At 34.5% G+C, this 14,554-nt stretch overlaps 2 protein-coding genes across 2 annotated transcripts; one reads left to right on the top strand and one right to left on the bottom strand.

The window, feature by feature from the left end:
* Positions 1 to 2,443: 2,443 nt before the first annotated feature.
* On the top strand, positions 2,444 to 13,610 carry LOC125649873 (uncharacterized). The gene is made up of 4 exons (XM_048877708.2): positions 2,444 to 2,534; positions 9,429 to 9,590; positions 10,262 to 10,375; positions 10,514 to 13,610. Exons 1-4 carry the CDS (start codon positions 2,488 to 2,490, stop codon positions 10,713 to 10,715), a joined length of 525 nt encoding a protein of 174 aa, XP_048733665.1. The 5' UTR covers positions 2,444 to 2,487; the 3' UTR covers positions 10,716 to 13,610.
* Positions 2,803 to 6,541, bottom strand: LOC125669208 (uncharacterized). The gene has a single exon (XM_048903649.2). It carries the CDS (start codon positions 6,385 to 6,387, stop codon positions 4,120 to 4,122), a length of 2,268 nt encoding a protein of 755 aa, XP_048759606.2. The 5' UTR covers positions 6,388 to 6,541; the 3' UTR covers positions 2,803 to 4,119.
* Positions 13,611 to 14,554: the final 944 nt, after the last annotated feature.

The raw sequence follows: 14,554 nt of genomic DNA, 5'->3' as shown, positions 1-14,554 counted from the left end.
GAAAACAATTACATAATGTGGTCAATATCAACAGAGCATAATAACAAAAACTACATATAAATACATCTAGCACTACAACTACACTAATCTACAAACGTATTTACAACGCAGACTACATGTTTTTGGTCTTTAGGCTTGCCAATCAATGTTAAAAGTGGAGCGAATTAGGACATGCCTTATTCGTCCAAAGATCAGCTCTTTGGACGAATAAGGCATGTCCTAATTCGCTGAAAAAGGGACGGGTCGTCCCGAAAATTTGACAATCTCGTTGTTCGTGTCGTTGGTCATTTTAGTGCTTTATATATATATATATATATATATATATATATATATATATATATATATATATATTGCAAATGTATCAGTGAAAGTAATATAGTGTATTTCAAACTTTTAATTCAACTACATGTATCTTACAAACAATAATACTGCATGCTTTATTTCATGTCCAAGTTGAATTTACTAGAGACAATTTGCAAAAAAATACTGGACCTTTGAACATTTTTAATATTAAAACATGTAATTAAAAATCACAAAAGAAGTATCCTACTGTGAATAAAATTGCAAAAATTACATGTAAGTTAATTTGCATGGAGTATGGACTTCAATAATAGAAAATAGATAGGACACACACTTTTTTATTACACATCTGATAAAGGACAGCAACTTTTTTTGGTATTCTTAGAAGATAGGACATAGGATTTTTAAAAAAGGGAAATATGGAATGCACCGGTCCCAATCCCCCAATAAATATTTACCGGTCCCTAAATACGTTTTTTTCCACAAGGGGGGGGGGGGGATTAACGTGTCAGACTGTAACCGTTCTTGAATATGAATTTCACAAGATGGTTGTAGGGTAGTGAGTTCATTTATTTCATCAATCATACGGAGTAAAACATATACGAGATGAGATGTGATGACCCTAAAACAATGACAATATATAAACATACAAACAACACAAAGACAATACTAAGACATGATATTTCAACAATAACAAATACACAGAACATTCAATTAATAGAAATTAATGTTTAGGCCATTAATTTATAGTTTACATTATTTCTGTGATTAAAATATAGTAATTAGATTAGGTCAATTATATGTACATTACATACCGGTTTATGGAACCGAGTTAGCCCCTTATACAGTGTTGGCTCAAAACTGGGCTTTATATATACTGACCTATTAAAACAGCAATTATAACAATATTCACAAACCCTTCTTATTTAAGGATACATGAATTAAAATAAAAACTTGCAATAGCTGAATAGATATTCATAACATTTAACAGCTTCCATTCTTCTCTTTCATACAAGTTTGGCAATTGATTTAAAATATCACTTTTCTCATTCATTAATTACTTATATAGAATTAAATAAGTGATTTTATAGATTTTTAAAAATAGCTTATTTTACTTACAGGTAAAGGTGTTGTATAGAACAATCCAAGTACTTTTAGATTTATAAAATGTAGTCACACCTATGTAAGACAAACTATTCTTCTCCTGGTCTAGCAACTCACTAACTACTCACTTTGAAAAAAAAAAAAAAACCTGCAAGCACCCTGAAATTCCCGCCAGGGTCTACCATTGGCCAAAATACAAATAACCAGCCAATAGAAATTTAAACCCAGTACATTACCTATTAAAATGTACATACTTTCACCTAGGCTATTCAATACCTGAGACCTGGACTTAACCATTATAAGAAATAGGGGTGTTTAGGTTTATTTAAACACATACACACAAAACTGTAGTTAGTAGCGCTGCGCATGAATGAATGCAAGCATGAATGAATGAATGAGAATCTGGATTAAATCAAAGTATAATGTAAAATAATAAAACAAAAGTCCAACTATCACAAGACTGTGCTCTTTAGAACTATTCTCTAGATACCCATATCCTATATATATGTCGCTGCGCGCTAACACCTCTGTCAAGGCCCACAAGACTCTTGTAAAACGTTTGCAAACTTTCAGAAAGATACAAATATCTAATTAATATATGGTGCAGAATTATGAAATTTATTTAGTGTTACCACTAAATAATAAATTAAAGCTCGCTTAGGCCCAGTGTGGTTCTTAAGATTTTTAAATTACCACACCCTATCTTAATAAATGCTAATTACCCCCACCCGTCCCCCATTTGCAAGTTACAGGTCTCATGAAATGAACACAGCAGGCTTTGAAGTCCCCATTATATATATATATATATGCATGTATTCAATGCCAAGGATGTACTGTACGTGTACGTTCTGGAGAAGATGTCCGATGAAAATGTAAAAAGTTTACAGACAGACAGACAACTGGATCAAAATTTGAGAGAGAGAGAGAGAGAGAGAGAGAGAGAGAGAGAGAGAGAGAGAGAGAGAGAGCCCAGCGTTGATTTATTTAGATCGGGCTCGGAGACAGAGCTCCTTTACAGCCAATGAAATGCTGTCAATTCAGTCATGTGATTCCATTAGCGCGAACGTTGAAGATTGATAAACAATGATGACGGAACGTCTGCGAGAAATCCAGACTTCATACGAGCAAAGGTAAAAGTACATGTGATATGTAATTTTAAATGCAACATAGTCAGACTTGAACACAGTGTGTATTTGTGCGAAGTGTTATTGTAGCTACATGGAAACGATTAACGATTAAGAAGTTGATGAAAGAACTCAAAATTTGAGTCGCATGCCCTGATCACAGTGGCCTATACAGTCGTTTTACCAGTTCCGAATAGGGTTACGGTTGGTCACTGCTGACAGCACAATTAATGGTTATTTAAAATCGAAACTGTATGGTAAAATTACTTCTATGTCTGTGGATTCTAATACAAGTTATCAACATGTAATATTTATTTTGAGAAATATGTATTGCGCCAACAAACCTAGGTCGCCGTTTTACCTGTTGCGAATAACCCGATGAGTTCCGAATACGTTATCGGTTACCACACAAATCGACCCCAGTGCAAAGATATCCTGTAATATACTGTTCTGTTGATATGTCCAGGGTATCCTTTGATATTTTGAGTTCAAGTATCTCCCATTTACATGTGCAATCACTGTTATGCAAAGTAATATCTTAAAATTGCCAGAAAATACATATGTGCATTAAACCTTTTATTATCAAAACAATTTTACACAATTAAAACAATGCTGAAAAAATAACTGACTAGATTCTTCTATTTTTATACCACATGCCAAATGGCATTGTATCATTGTTATGCAAATTTCATATGTCTTTATAATTGAAACATTTGCTCATGAAATTCTAAATTCTCTGATATTTAAAATCCTGTTTTGGTTAAGAAAAAAAAACATAATTAAGTGTCTTGAAACCTTCAATATACAACACAAAATGCTCACTATTTAGAAACTTAAGTAAATACAATGTCTACTGCCATAGCTTCTCGCTCAGGCATGTTACTTAGTGTACTGATTATGAGTTCTTTGGCTTCATTCAAATAATCTTTAGACACTGACGAAATAATATAATCACATGGTATGACAACACCACCTCCCTTCTCCATAACTGGAGGCCAAGGGGGGAAACTGGGACATGGATCCCCCAGTGCAATAGCCTCTACTCTGCATCCCTTCTCTATTAATTGTCGAAAAACAAAACCTAATCCTCTTGGGGCATGTCCTATTGGCAAACCTGCAATATCTTTTAACTGAAGATGTCTTTTAGCATCTGTTGTTATTTCATGCAGCTCATTAGGAAATGTAGATAGCTCTGGTACCCAAACAAGAGATGCATGAGGATCAACAATATTTGTATACTCTAAGTCAACCATAAGCCGGTTTGTTGACATGGCAACAGTAGGTGGTCGAATTTCATACACATGGTAACCTTTAATAACTGAATTCTTAATCCATATTTCTGCACTTTCACCAATCTCTACATGTCCTGTTTTGGCTTTCTGAAAAAATGACAGATTAAAATTCAAATTACAGATTATAAAATAATAAGAGTATATAATATTTAGACAATCCTACAGAAATGTTATTCACATAAAATTTTTATATGTCTTAATGTTTTTAAATTTGTTTTTTTAATTACTATTGCAGGTATCCCCTATTTTTACAAGATCAAAACCTTTATTGGAAAGAAACCATTCTGTATCTTATTAACTTAATTACATGAAGACGCCTCAGTGGCACAAAGATGGCAGATAAAGTCCACAGCTGCAGTGCCTGGATTGAATGTCATTTCATCAGAATAACCTATTGGAATACAATCCTTGTGCATCCATTTTTGACAGGAATCACATTCCACCCATGTTGTTCCCACTTGAAGCAAATTTTCTTCTTCAAAACTACCAGAGCAGATGGGACATATTGTTTCAGATGTACCAGAGTTAGCTGCTGCAGCTTTCTTATTGTTCTTCCTTTTTGTTGCCTGTGCAATTCTTGCTGAACACTTTACTTTAACTTGGCTTTGACGTTTGGTACATGTAACTACAGCTGACTTGGATTTACCCTCTCTTGCTTTCTTCTGTGAATAGCGTTTCCTTGCATTTCTTTCTTTTTCTGCTTTCTTTCTGGCAAAATCAAGTTTATGCAAAGCCATTTCTCTTATGGCACCAGCTGATGTCAAGCTGTATGGCAGAGAACTTAACAGTTTTCTGGGTTTACATTTTGCATCAGTCCTCGTTGCTTTTGGTAGTCTGGTTACTTCTAACAAGGCTGGTGAAACATCTACTCCTGTATCAGTATTCTCTGGAGAACTAATCATTCCAGCATTCTGTCTTTCTTCAGGGCCACTTTCCAGAGCAGCAGAAGCAAGCAAGTCCAGTCCAAAGTTTGGTGTTTGCTGTTCCATATCCTGACCATCATGGGATACACTAGCTGTCTCCTTGGGTGTATCTATTGGACTTGTCACAGACAAGACAGAAGAGTGTGTTTTCTCTTTCAATTTTTTATAAACACTGAAGCCTGGAGAAAGAGTTTCAAGATCCCAACCTTCTTCAATTCTCCTCTCGTACCGTTCCCTGGTTGGTGTTCCTATAGCATCGCTATACATCCCAAAAGCTTCTGTTGCTGCTACGGATTTTTTCTCTGGAACCCTATTCTCCTCCGTGTTGCTGGATGTTATAGGTCCTTCCTCCTCTTTATCTTCATCTGTGACAGTGAATGTTTTAGATGGCTTAAGTCTGTCATTTGATATGGCCTGTCTGCATACAGGGTATATGCCAGAGCCTTTGAAAGCTCCAATGACAATACTTGGCCTATAAAATGAAAGGTATGTTTCATTTAACTTTGCTGCAAAGTTCTTTTTGGTAATAGGTTTGTCAGGGTTTAATCTAGTGTTTTTTCGGACTGTAGTATACCATTCCTTTTTGAACGGACCAAATACACCCTTGTCTAAAGGTTGCAAAAGGTGAGTAGCGTTAGGCACTAACCTGTAGATCTCAATTTGCTTGGTTGCTGCTTTGGTAAATATATCCATATTGATATGAGAACTAACACTGTCAATTAGTAAAACCACTGGCCGATCAGCTTTACTCACATTTTCATCAAAGTGGTCTATGAATGCAGAGAAAGTGTTTGAATCCATCCATCCCTTTCGAGTGTAGTGTATTACTGTTCCTCTTGTCGCCCCATTCAAAGGGTCATAGGCAGTTGGTTTAGGCCCTGGATACACACAAAATGGGGGTAACACTGCTCCCTCTGCATTAGCACAGTACATTACTGTCAGCCTTTGCTTTGTGGACCCTCCTGACAGGTGTGGAATATCACCTGAATACCTTTGTCTACATGGACCAATAACAGAACCAGCTTTGCTCCCCATAGTAAACCCAGTCTCGTCTGCATTGAATATGCGGTGGGGCGTGTCTAACATGTCCTGCTCCGACAGAAATGCTGTATATTGGTCAAACCACTTATCTACAACGTCTTTGGTTACTTTTGAACGAGAAGCCTCTAGAAGTGTCTCTTTCCGCTTTTCCAGTTTGTCAGTATGTCTAGCCATAAAGCCATAATACCAAGCATAGCTTGGTCTACTATCTTTAAACATGTTCTTGCGCTTCTCTTTTTTCAGAAAGTTCTGCACTAAATCTAATATATCTGAAGGTCCTAGCCCCATACCCCTTAATGCCATTTCACTGACATAATGAGCTATAACATTTTCTTCATCAAGTGATAAAAAAGGCTTTGGCCCATTTCTACTTTGGACTGATACTTTCCCACTTACTCTTCTCTGGAGGAAGGAAAAGGATAGATCATACTTTGCAGCAGTTTTATTTATACTCTTCCCTGTTTGTACCTCAAATAGAGCCTTTTTAGCCCTTGTATTCCTGGTTGGTGAACAAGGAAAACCTCTTCTATACTTCTTTTTAACCTTGCTAGCTGAACGAATAACTGGACTTCCCTTTGGCTTCACAGGTTTAGTTTTCTCCATTGCAAGTTAACTACTCCTAAAATAAAAAAAATTCACTATATCTTTTATGTCAGTGTATCTTGATGTAACCTCATGTGGAAACCTAATTATTTGTTCGCTTTAAGTACTAAAACTGGGGCTAGATATTGCTGCATTTGTGAAAACTGTAGCCCATACATGAACTGCCCCCCCCCCCCCACCCCCCCCCTATATACAACTATCGTCTTTCATCATCATATACTATTTTATTTTTACAACTCATACCTCTTAATTAAAGTTTGTTTATGTGTCAGACACAAGGATAGAATCTGCATGTATGTCAAAGTTGCTAATCATGTCCCAGAAAAAATTTCATTGGATATTCGTGTAGTTATTCGGAACTCATAAATGACAAGCCAAAATTAATCCAATATTGATTATATAAGTTCAATTCTTTTTCTTTTGTGAATCTGGGGATTGAAAGGGCTGATTTGATACTCACTTTTGCTGGTGTAAACTTCACGTAATCTGCTTTAAAAACACGCGCGTCTGACATATTCTTCTCGCACAAGCGTTGCAGTGACTAGGATATATATAAAACGAAAGTGGGTCATTTCTAAAAATAGTCCGAATCCAACAGACCTGATCGAAGAAAGTCAAGCAACTCATGTTGCTTAAACGACCAATTACCCACCTTCATAACAGGGCTATCGATGCATTTTTACTCTTCTGTTTTAATTCTATTTATATGTTTTACTAATTTAACTATTCGGAACTGGTCAAAATTCGGAACTGGTAAAACAACTGTAGTATGTCAGACTATATAGGAGGTGTAACACACCTTAATCAAATATATAGTCCCGGAATCAAAGTTAATGCCGCTGTTGTGATTCCATTGTATATTGAATATTTATTTATTTACCAATCAAGGGCCCTCGGGGTAACATATATACAAATTAACAATTAAACATAACTACATGCATCACAGGTGCTTGGGCATAATATATGAATACACATCTAACCTTATACATATGTAAATAATCAAAAATGTTGATTATTTACATATGTATAAGGTTAGATGTGTATTCATATATTATGACCCAAGCACCTGTGATCATGTGACATACCACAGGAGTTTGAAATTTTATCAATAAAGTCAATAAAATTCACTTAATTGACCAAGCCATGAGCTATGCGTTAGCATAGCGTACAAGAATGAAACGCTGTTTGGAGAAATCTCGAGTTTCGCTTTGAACCGCCGCGCAATTAATATAACTCGTCAGTATTTATCACTAACAACATTTGCCTACTTAAATTTGCCTCCTAACCCCTCTATAATGCTGTCAGTATCCACTTTATTCGATTCTGTGTAAACATTGACTTTACCGAGGACCTGTTGCAATACGTCACATTCACTCCGGGCCTGACAATTTTGTAATCCAATGATTTCGTGCACATACAACTTTCTACACAATTATATCCCTTTGTTTTTAAACTCTGAACATAGTTTCTGGCCTCAAAATATAATAATTGATATGACTGGGGGGGGGGGGGGGGGGGGCATGTACAGGTTTTAACAAGCAATTAATTGTAACAATGAAAATAAATAACAATCATTCAGAGTTCCTTCTGCACTGCACATATATGAAATACTGATTACAGACAAGATTTAAATTAACATGATAAATAAAATAACCCAACTGCTTCACACATGATTCTGGGACAGTAGATAATGATAGTGTTGTGTGAATACATTTAAAATTGTAATCAAATCGGTTTAATTATATTTTAGTAACAGTATGCAAGTATAAAACACATGTACATGTAGGATCCAGTTGTTCTGAATGTTTTATGCTAATGCAGGGAGATTAAAATAGAATAATTATATAAATGAAAACAATTGTACGAAGCATTAAAGAAGGCATGAATTATTGACTTGATTACAGGGGGCACCAAGGGACAGTGCCTGTTAACAGTCTGGTAGTAAATTTATTGTACCAGACTGTTGGTCTTGTACTCCCAGTAACCAAGACAGCTTACAAGTGTAAAGCAAAGTAAATGTGTACAATGCAAAGACATGTACTTGTAGTATCACATTCCACTGTTCAAAAATCATCTTACTGAATACAGCATACAAGTATATTACATATGTACATGCAGGATCCAGTTCTGAACGTTTTATGTCTAAAGCAGGAAGGTTAGAATACTTATAATATAAAAGAATAATAGCATTATATGAGAGAATAAAAACACAATATGTTGACCTGATTACAAGGAGCACCAAGGGACAGTGCCTGTTAACAGTCTGGTAGTAAATTTATTGTACCAGACTGTTGATCTTGTACTCCCAGTAACCAAGACAGCTTACAAGTGTAAAGCAAAGGAAATGTGTACAATGCAAAGACATGTACTTGCAGTATTACATTACATGGTACAAACGTTTTTAAATTAGTACTGAAGCTTATATAGGCCGTATATCAACAGAAAAGTTATATGATTTATCCTATCATTTATCATGTAAATTTTTTTGGGTTGCCTTCCCCTTTAATAAATTGGATTTTGTTTCTAGAGTTTGATATAAAAATAAATAGTGGTTATAGGATTTTTCGATTATGACCTTTTGATTAAATATGAAAATTTTCTGATTTCCCATGATGCATTAATATTGTCTGCTCCATTTTCAGAACTTTTTGTTAAATAAACATCAAACTTGGTACATACCAGTATATGTAAACCCAAAAAATTTATTTTGATGTAATAGGTCAAACATCACTGAAAAAAAATCTGCTCAAAATTTTGAGAATGCTTTTCTTGCTATACTGGTACCCTCCAAAGTATAAATGACCCCTTAGTATTGATTTTGGCAAACTACTCCATATAGTCTGTTCTGACAATATCTTGTAAAGCTTCATTATCATTATAGTCTGAATTTAAAAGTGACCCTATTCTATATTCCCACATTTCTAAAGCATTTCTTTTTACAATCAATACGAAGTAAAAATTACATGCAATGAATTAGTTATTTGTAAGCAACAAAGGGAACGTAGCATTATTAAATTTCACTATAATTTTTTTTTTTCCAGATTCAATTGTATCTTATGTTTGTGTCCACGGCTTGAAATGGTTGTTGGGAACTGTCAACACAGAATTTGTTCTCAGTGTGTATATAACAAAGATGGCATACGCAAACCAAGTTTGGATAAGTGTCCCACCTGCCTAAAAGAAGATGCATTTCCTGTTGTCAGGTATTACTGCTTTTTCTGAACATTTGTAAGTGGTTATTGTTTTTTTAAGTCACCTGAGTCGACTCAGGTGACCTATATTGCAATTTGGTGTGCATCCGTCAGTGTGTGTTAACAATTGAAAAATTTAACTTCTTTTTGATAACTACCATTCCAATTCTTTTCAAATTTGGTATGAAGGCAGGGCAAAAATTGACCAATTTTCAAAAACCTTCTCTACAAATGCATATGTGTAAGAAAAACTAAATGCATAGTGATGTAGAGCAGGAAAGTCTCTACAATGGTATTTTTAATTTCATAATCCCTGGGGTAGAAGTTCTGATTGATGGGAAGATTCAAACTAGGTATATAGTGTTTATGTGTGAAATGTTTTAAAGAGAACATCTTCTTTAGTGCTATTGATACTAAATTGAAACTAAATGAATATTTAGAAAGAATAAGAAGTCCTTTACCACAATTGTAAATTTGATGACTATCATGGCCCCCGAGGGTAGGTTGGGGCCACAATAAAGATCAAAATTTTACTTGTGAATATATAGGGAAAATCTTTAAATATGGGCCAAGGTGACTCAGATGAGCGGTTTGGCCCATGGGCCTAAGAGCCCTCTTGTCTGTTTAAATGTTGGAAGTGATAAATGACACATTTGGTCACATTGTTATAACTTGTGTTTTAGACCTGTTATTCCAGAAGATGTTGTAGAGATCCAGAGATGTTTGGGAGTTAGAGCTTGTCCTCATTCTGGTTGTACTTTGGAATTGTGGGAATGGGAAATGGAAGAACATTTAAAGTAAATTCATGTTGATGAATATTTATTTGATAAATATGAAAAAGAGAAATATTTAAATTAAAGTAGAAAAATAAATCTATATCTATTTTAAGTATATTTTGTCTGTTTTTCCCTATTGTTTTTCTCACTATTTCACAGATTATGTCCCAATCGTCAACCATTACCACCTGAACAAATTTCAAAGAAGAAAAGATCAATTATTCGCAAGACGGAGGAAGCCACTAAAACTACAAGAGTGACGCGTAGTAGCACATTTAACATGGGATCTAGACGGTCGCTAGACCCTAGAGTTGTGAGACGACAGTTACGAAGAAGTACACAGCACCACTCCTATGAATAATACTAGTTACCCAGATATTGTTCGTTACACAAGTAGTGTAATAAAGGAGAATTTTGACAGAAAAGTCATTATTCTTTATATTTATTTGTGAGAAGTGTTTCATTTAAATTACAAATCTGTCTGTGATGAATGATGTACAGTCACTGTATTTGTATTTAGATTTGTTTCTGTTTCTATGTAATATCAAACTCTATGGACAGATCTGCTATGAATGATAGATGACAGAACATTTGTTTCAAATTTATGAAGTATCACACATTTTTTTTCTGTGGTTCCATTATAAAGCAGTTGATAACCATTGGTATGGCTGTTTGATATATTCACATGTATATTGAAATGTAATTGTCTGACTTGATAAGGTGCAAATTATTTGTTGAGATCTGTCTGGGAGCTGTACACTATTTATGTATTTGATATCTTATATATACATGTACATATGTACACAAGGCATCATCTTTTCACCAATTTATAGTATTTGTCCTGGTTTTTTATACGTCAGTCATATTATGGAATGGTTCTGTGTGTTCCTCCATCTGTCCGCACTCAGTTTATCAAACAGAAGCAGTACTTACAAGGCTAGTATCGTAATACTTCATACACATGGTCGTAATTTTTAGGGAAAAAGCTGTTGTTTTTCAAGGTCAGTCTTAAATGATTTTAATAGGCACAAAACTAAGATACCTGATACACATGTTCATCCATCAACACTTTGTGGGAAAGATGTAAAGAGTATTTTAAGATATGGTTTGTGTAATTAAACCAGGGTCATGTTCTCATTGGTAAGAGGAAGATTACTATTATATTTGTCAAAGTCATACTCTCGTGGATAATCGTGAAGGAAAAATGGTACTATTAAGGACAAGATCATCAAACTTGAGAGTACTTGTTCCCCTTAGTGTTGGTGCAAAGTATGTGTATTTTTGAAAAGGAGAGTTGGTTCTCAAATTATACTTTATTAGAGTGAAGTATTTCTTCAATTTAATTTTTAAGAAATCCACCTTTGAATCAAGATTTTATTAATACTCATTGATGTTAAGAGAAAGTGCTAAAACTTTTGTAATGGCGAGGGCACACTGTAAACCGACTTTAATTTTTGTGTGGAAAATTTTCACAAGAAACTTGTTGCTTCGAGTGTTTCTTGCTGTGAACCAGTTCTTTCATGTTTAAGATATTGGTTGTAAAAATAAGTCGCCAACAACAACAACAAGTTTATCACTGGTAAATCACAAAATTAAATGTTGGTTTACTGTATAATGTTACCCTTTTCTGTCATAATTCAATTTCCTGTCATTATCTCTGCTACAGATGCACATATTCAACTGAAATTTGATACCAATAGATACATCATGAGAATATCTAATTCAAGTTTGGTTCTGGTTTACGTTCAATATCTCGGTCATACTAGGTGTATAGATACATTGTGAGAATTACAAGGTCAAATTTTTGAATATGACTTTAAGAATTTAAAACAATTTTTTGCATAGTAACTTGGTCATACAAACTAAAATGCAGGATACAGATGTGTCACAAAAACATGTTGTATAAGTTTTAGGTAAAAAAAATTGTCAAAATTATTTCCCCTTAGACTTGGAAAATTTCAAACAATTCAATTCCAATGTCTCATATTTTAGTTATGGTTTGTAATGTTGAGCCAGTAAAGATGTTCATGTTCATTCTAGTAAACAAATGTTTTGAAAAATATTTTGCTTTGTAACAAAGCAACATTAGATTCTCGTACTTGACACGAAGATTGTTTATGACTACCGGGGTAGGGTGTTCATGATTATACTTTTCATGTCATTTGGACAAGGTCAAGGGGAGTAAAAGCTGAAGGTTACTGAGAGAAAACATGTCACATTTTCATCCAGGCTATATTTTCGTAATATAAACACATTATTACACTCAAACTTGCTGCAGATGTTGCTGTTGAATTTCTTAGCCTTTGTCCCCTAGGGATATATATGAAGATCAAGGAATAGAAATTTTCAATTGTCCTGAATATGTAGAAGATGGCATTCAGATCTGCATTATATTTTATATTACTGTGGTTTCACAATATTGTATGGATTTGTTTGGAAATAGAACTTTACCTTGATACATACTGTAGATTTAAGGAGGGCATTTCTATTTACTTTATGAGCAGAAAAAATATCTTTGTTTAAATCTCTTAATTCTGTGGTGCAGAACTACGAAAGCAATGAAAATTGGAATTAAACCACAAAAAAAAAAGAAAGATGATGTAACCACAGAATTCCCCAGTCTGGATAAACCATCTAGTTTTAGTTCTGTTAGGATGGGACAATGTGTAAAGGAATTAGGAATGAACATGCCACTTGATGGTATATATTGTGTATTGAAAACAATTTTGGAATAATGGCACCTTTTGTAATTTACCTTTGTAACGGTGTTGGTTGTCATTTTCATTTGGCCATATTTGTACCAGAGGACCTTTGGTTCAAAAAAAAAAAAGACTCACGACATCCTAATCCATCCTATATAAATGAAGTGCTATAATTTTTTTTCTGAGCCATTGTTGATGATTTTTAACTTGCTGGATTTTGACACAGTTTAAGTATGTAAATCTATACTAAAGTGATCCAGTGTGACACATTGAAAAAGAATTCATAGAACTTCTCGGGAAGAAGCATCATCCAAAAACATTTACTCAAAGATTCATTTAAACTTTGCATTTACAGTGTATATTGAAATTTCAGAAAGACTTGCAACTCCTCTGGAGTACAGATTGTAAGAAGTGCAGTAATTTTTATTAAGTGTATATATGACTATTGTGGCTTTATTTTTAATACTGGGACCTTGGGGTAAAGTGTTGATAATTTTTAACGATTTACACCATGCAATGTTTAGATTTAAGAAATAAAAATCATGTTTGTTGACTTGCTGAATTCACATGTTGCCTGTTTTGCTATACATATAAGTGGATATGTTACATTTTCGGTCATGCTTTTAAAGTTGGTATGCTTGGTATGCTTTCTTGTCACCATAGTAGAAAAGATGAAAAATTCATGGCAAAGATGACACTTGGAGTTAACAGGACAATGAAAAAGAAAAGGTATTTCTCAGCTTCTAGGAAGGAATAAACACTGATGAGCGTCATAGAGGAGAAAAACTTGGGATTGTACGGTTATAGAAATTTCTAGAAAATATATTGCTGCAACCTGTCCGTGGTGACTTGAATAACGAACTCTAGTTGGAGAAAATCGGTAACGAAGGAAGGAGCAATATGCAGTCTCCACGCTTTCAGGGGGAGACATTGTTTTTTGTACTTTATATCCGTCCCGTGAACGCTTCTCCTATATGGCTTATCAAATGAAACTTGATACAATGCTTCATTGCCATTTGTAGATGTGCATATTGGTGAGACAGGAGGATCCAGTTATTTTCCTAAGAGTTTTTGGATCTAAGAGGAGTGGAGGATGTAAAATAGCTAATGAATACTTATATGGCATATTGGATAGATTTGAAACTTTTTACAATGCTTCATTGCCATTAAATTTTGTAGATGTGCATATTGAGAGGATCCAATCATTTTCCTAAAAGTCAGTTGATCTAAAGAAGTGGAGCTTAATTGTGAACATTTCTCCACCTATGTGCCTTATCCGATAGATTTGAAACGTACAATGCTTCATTGCCATTTTGTAGATTGCATATTGGCAGGACAGGAGGATCCAATTATTTTCCTCAAAAGTTATTGTGGATCTATAAAGAGGGGTAGAGGATGTAAATAAAATACTGTAAATGTATTACATTTGGCTGTGTATTCTATTTAGCACCTTTGGCGGAACGCAGCTTCCGCTAAATCAAGTACATCGCTAAATGCC

This window comes from Ostrea edulis, chromosome 5, assembly GCF_947568905.1.
Source record: "Ostrea edulis chromosome 5, xbOstEdul1.1, whole genome shotgun sequence".
NCBI classification, from domain to species: domain Eukaryota; kingdom Metazoa; phylum Mollusca; class Bivalvia; order Ostreida; family Ostreidae; genus Ostrea; species Ostrea edulis.
Note: the sequence above shows the minus strand (reverse complement) of the source record. Positions and strands in the feature narration are given on the sequence as shown.

What these genes read in the sequence shown, in the direction of transcription:
- LOC125649873 (XM_048877708.2), top strand. Translation starts at nt 2,488, where the DNA reads ATGATGACGGAACGTCTGCGAGAAATCCAGACTTCATACGAGCAAAG. An exon ending in CAGACTTCATACGAGCAAAG is followed by an intron (nt 2,535 to 9,428) that starts GTAAAAGTACAT and finishes TTTTTTTTCCAG; the next exon opens with ATTCAATTGTATCTTATGTT. An exon ending in GAAATGGAAGAACATTTAAA is followed by an intron (nt 10,376 to 10,513) that starts GTAAATTCATGT and finishes ACTATTTCACAG; the next exon opens with ATTATGTCCCAATCGTCAAC.
- LOC125669208 (XM_048903649.2), bottom strand. Translation starts at nt 6,387, where the DNA reads ATGGAGAAAACTAAACCTGTGAAGCCAAAGGGAAGTCCAGTTATTCGT.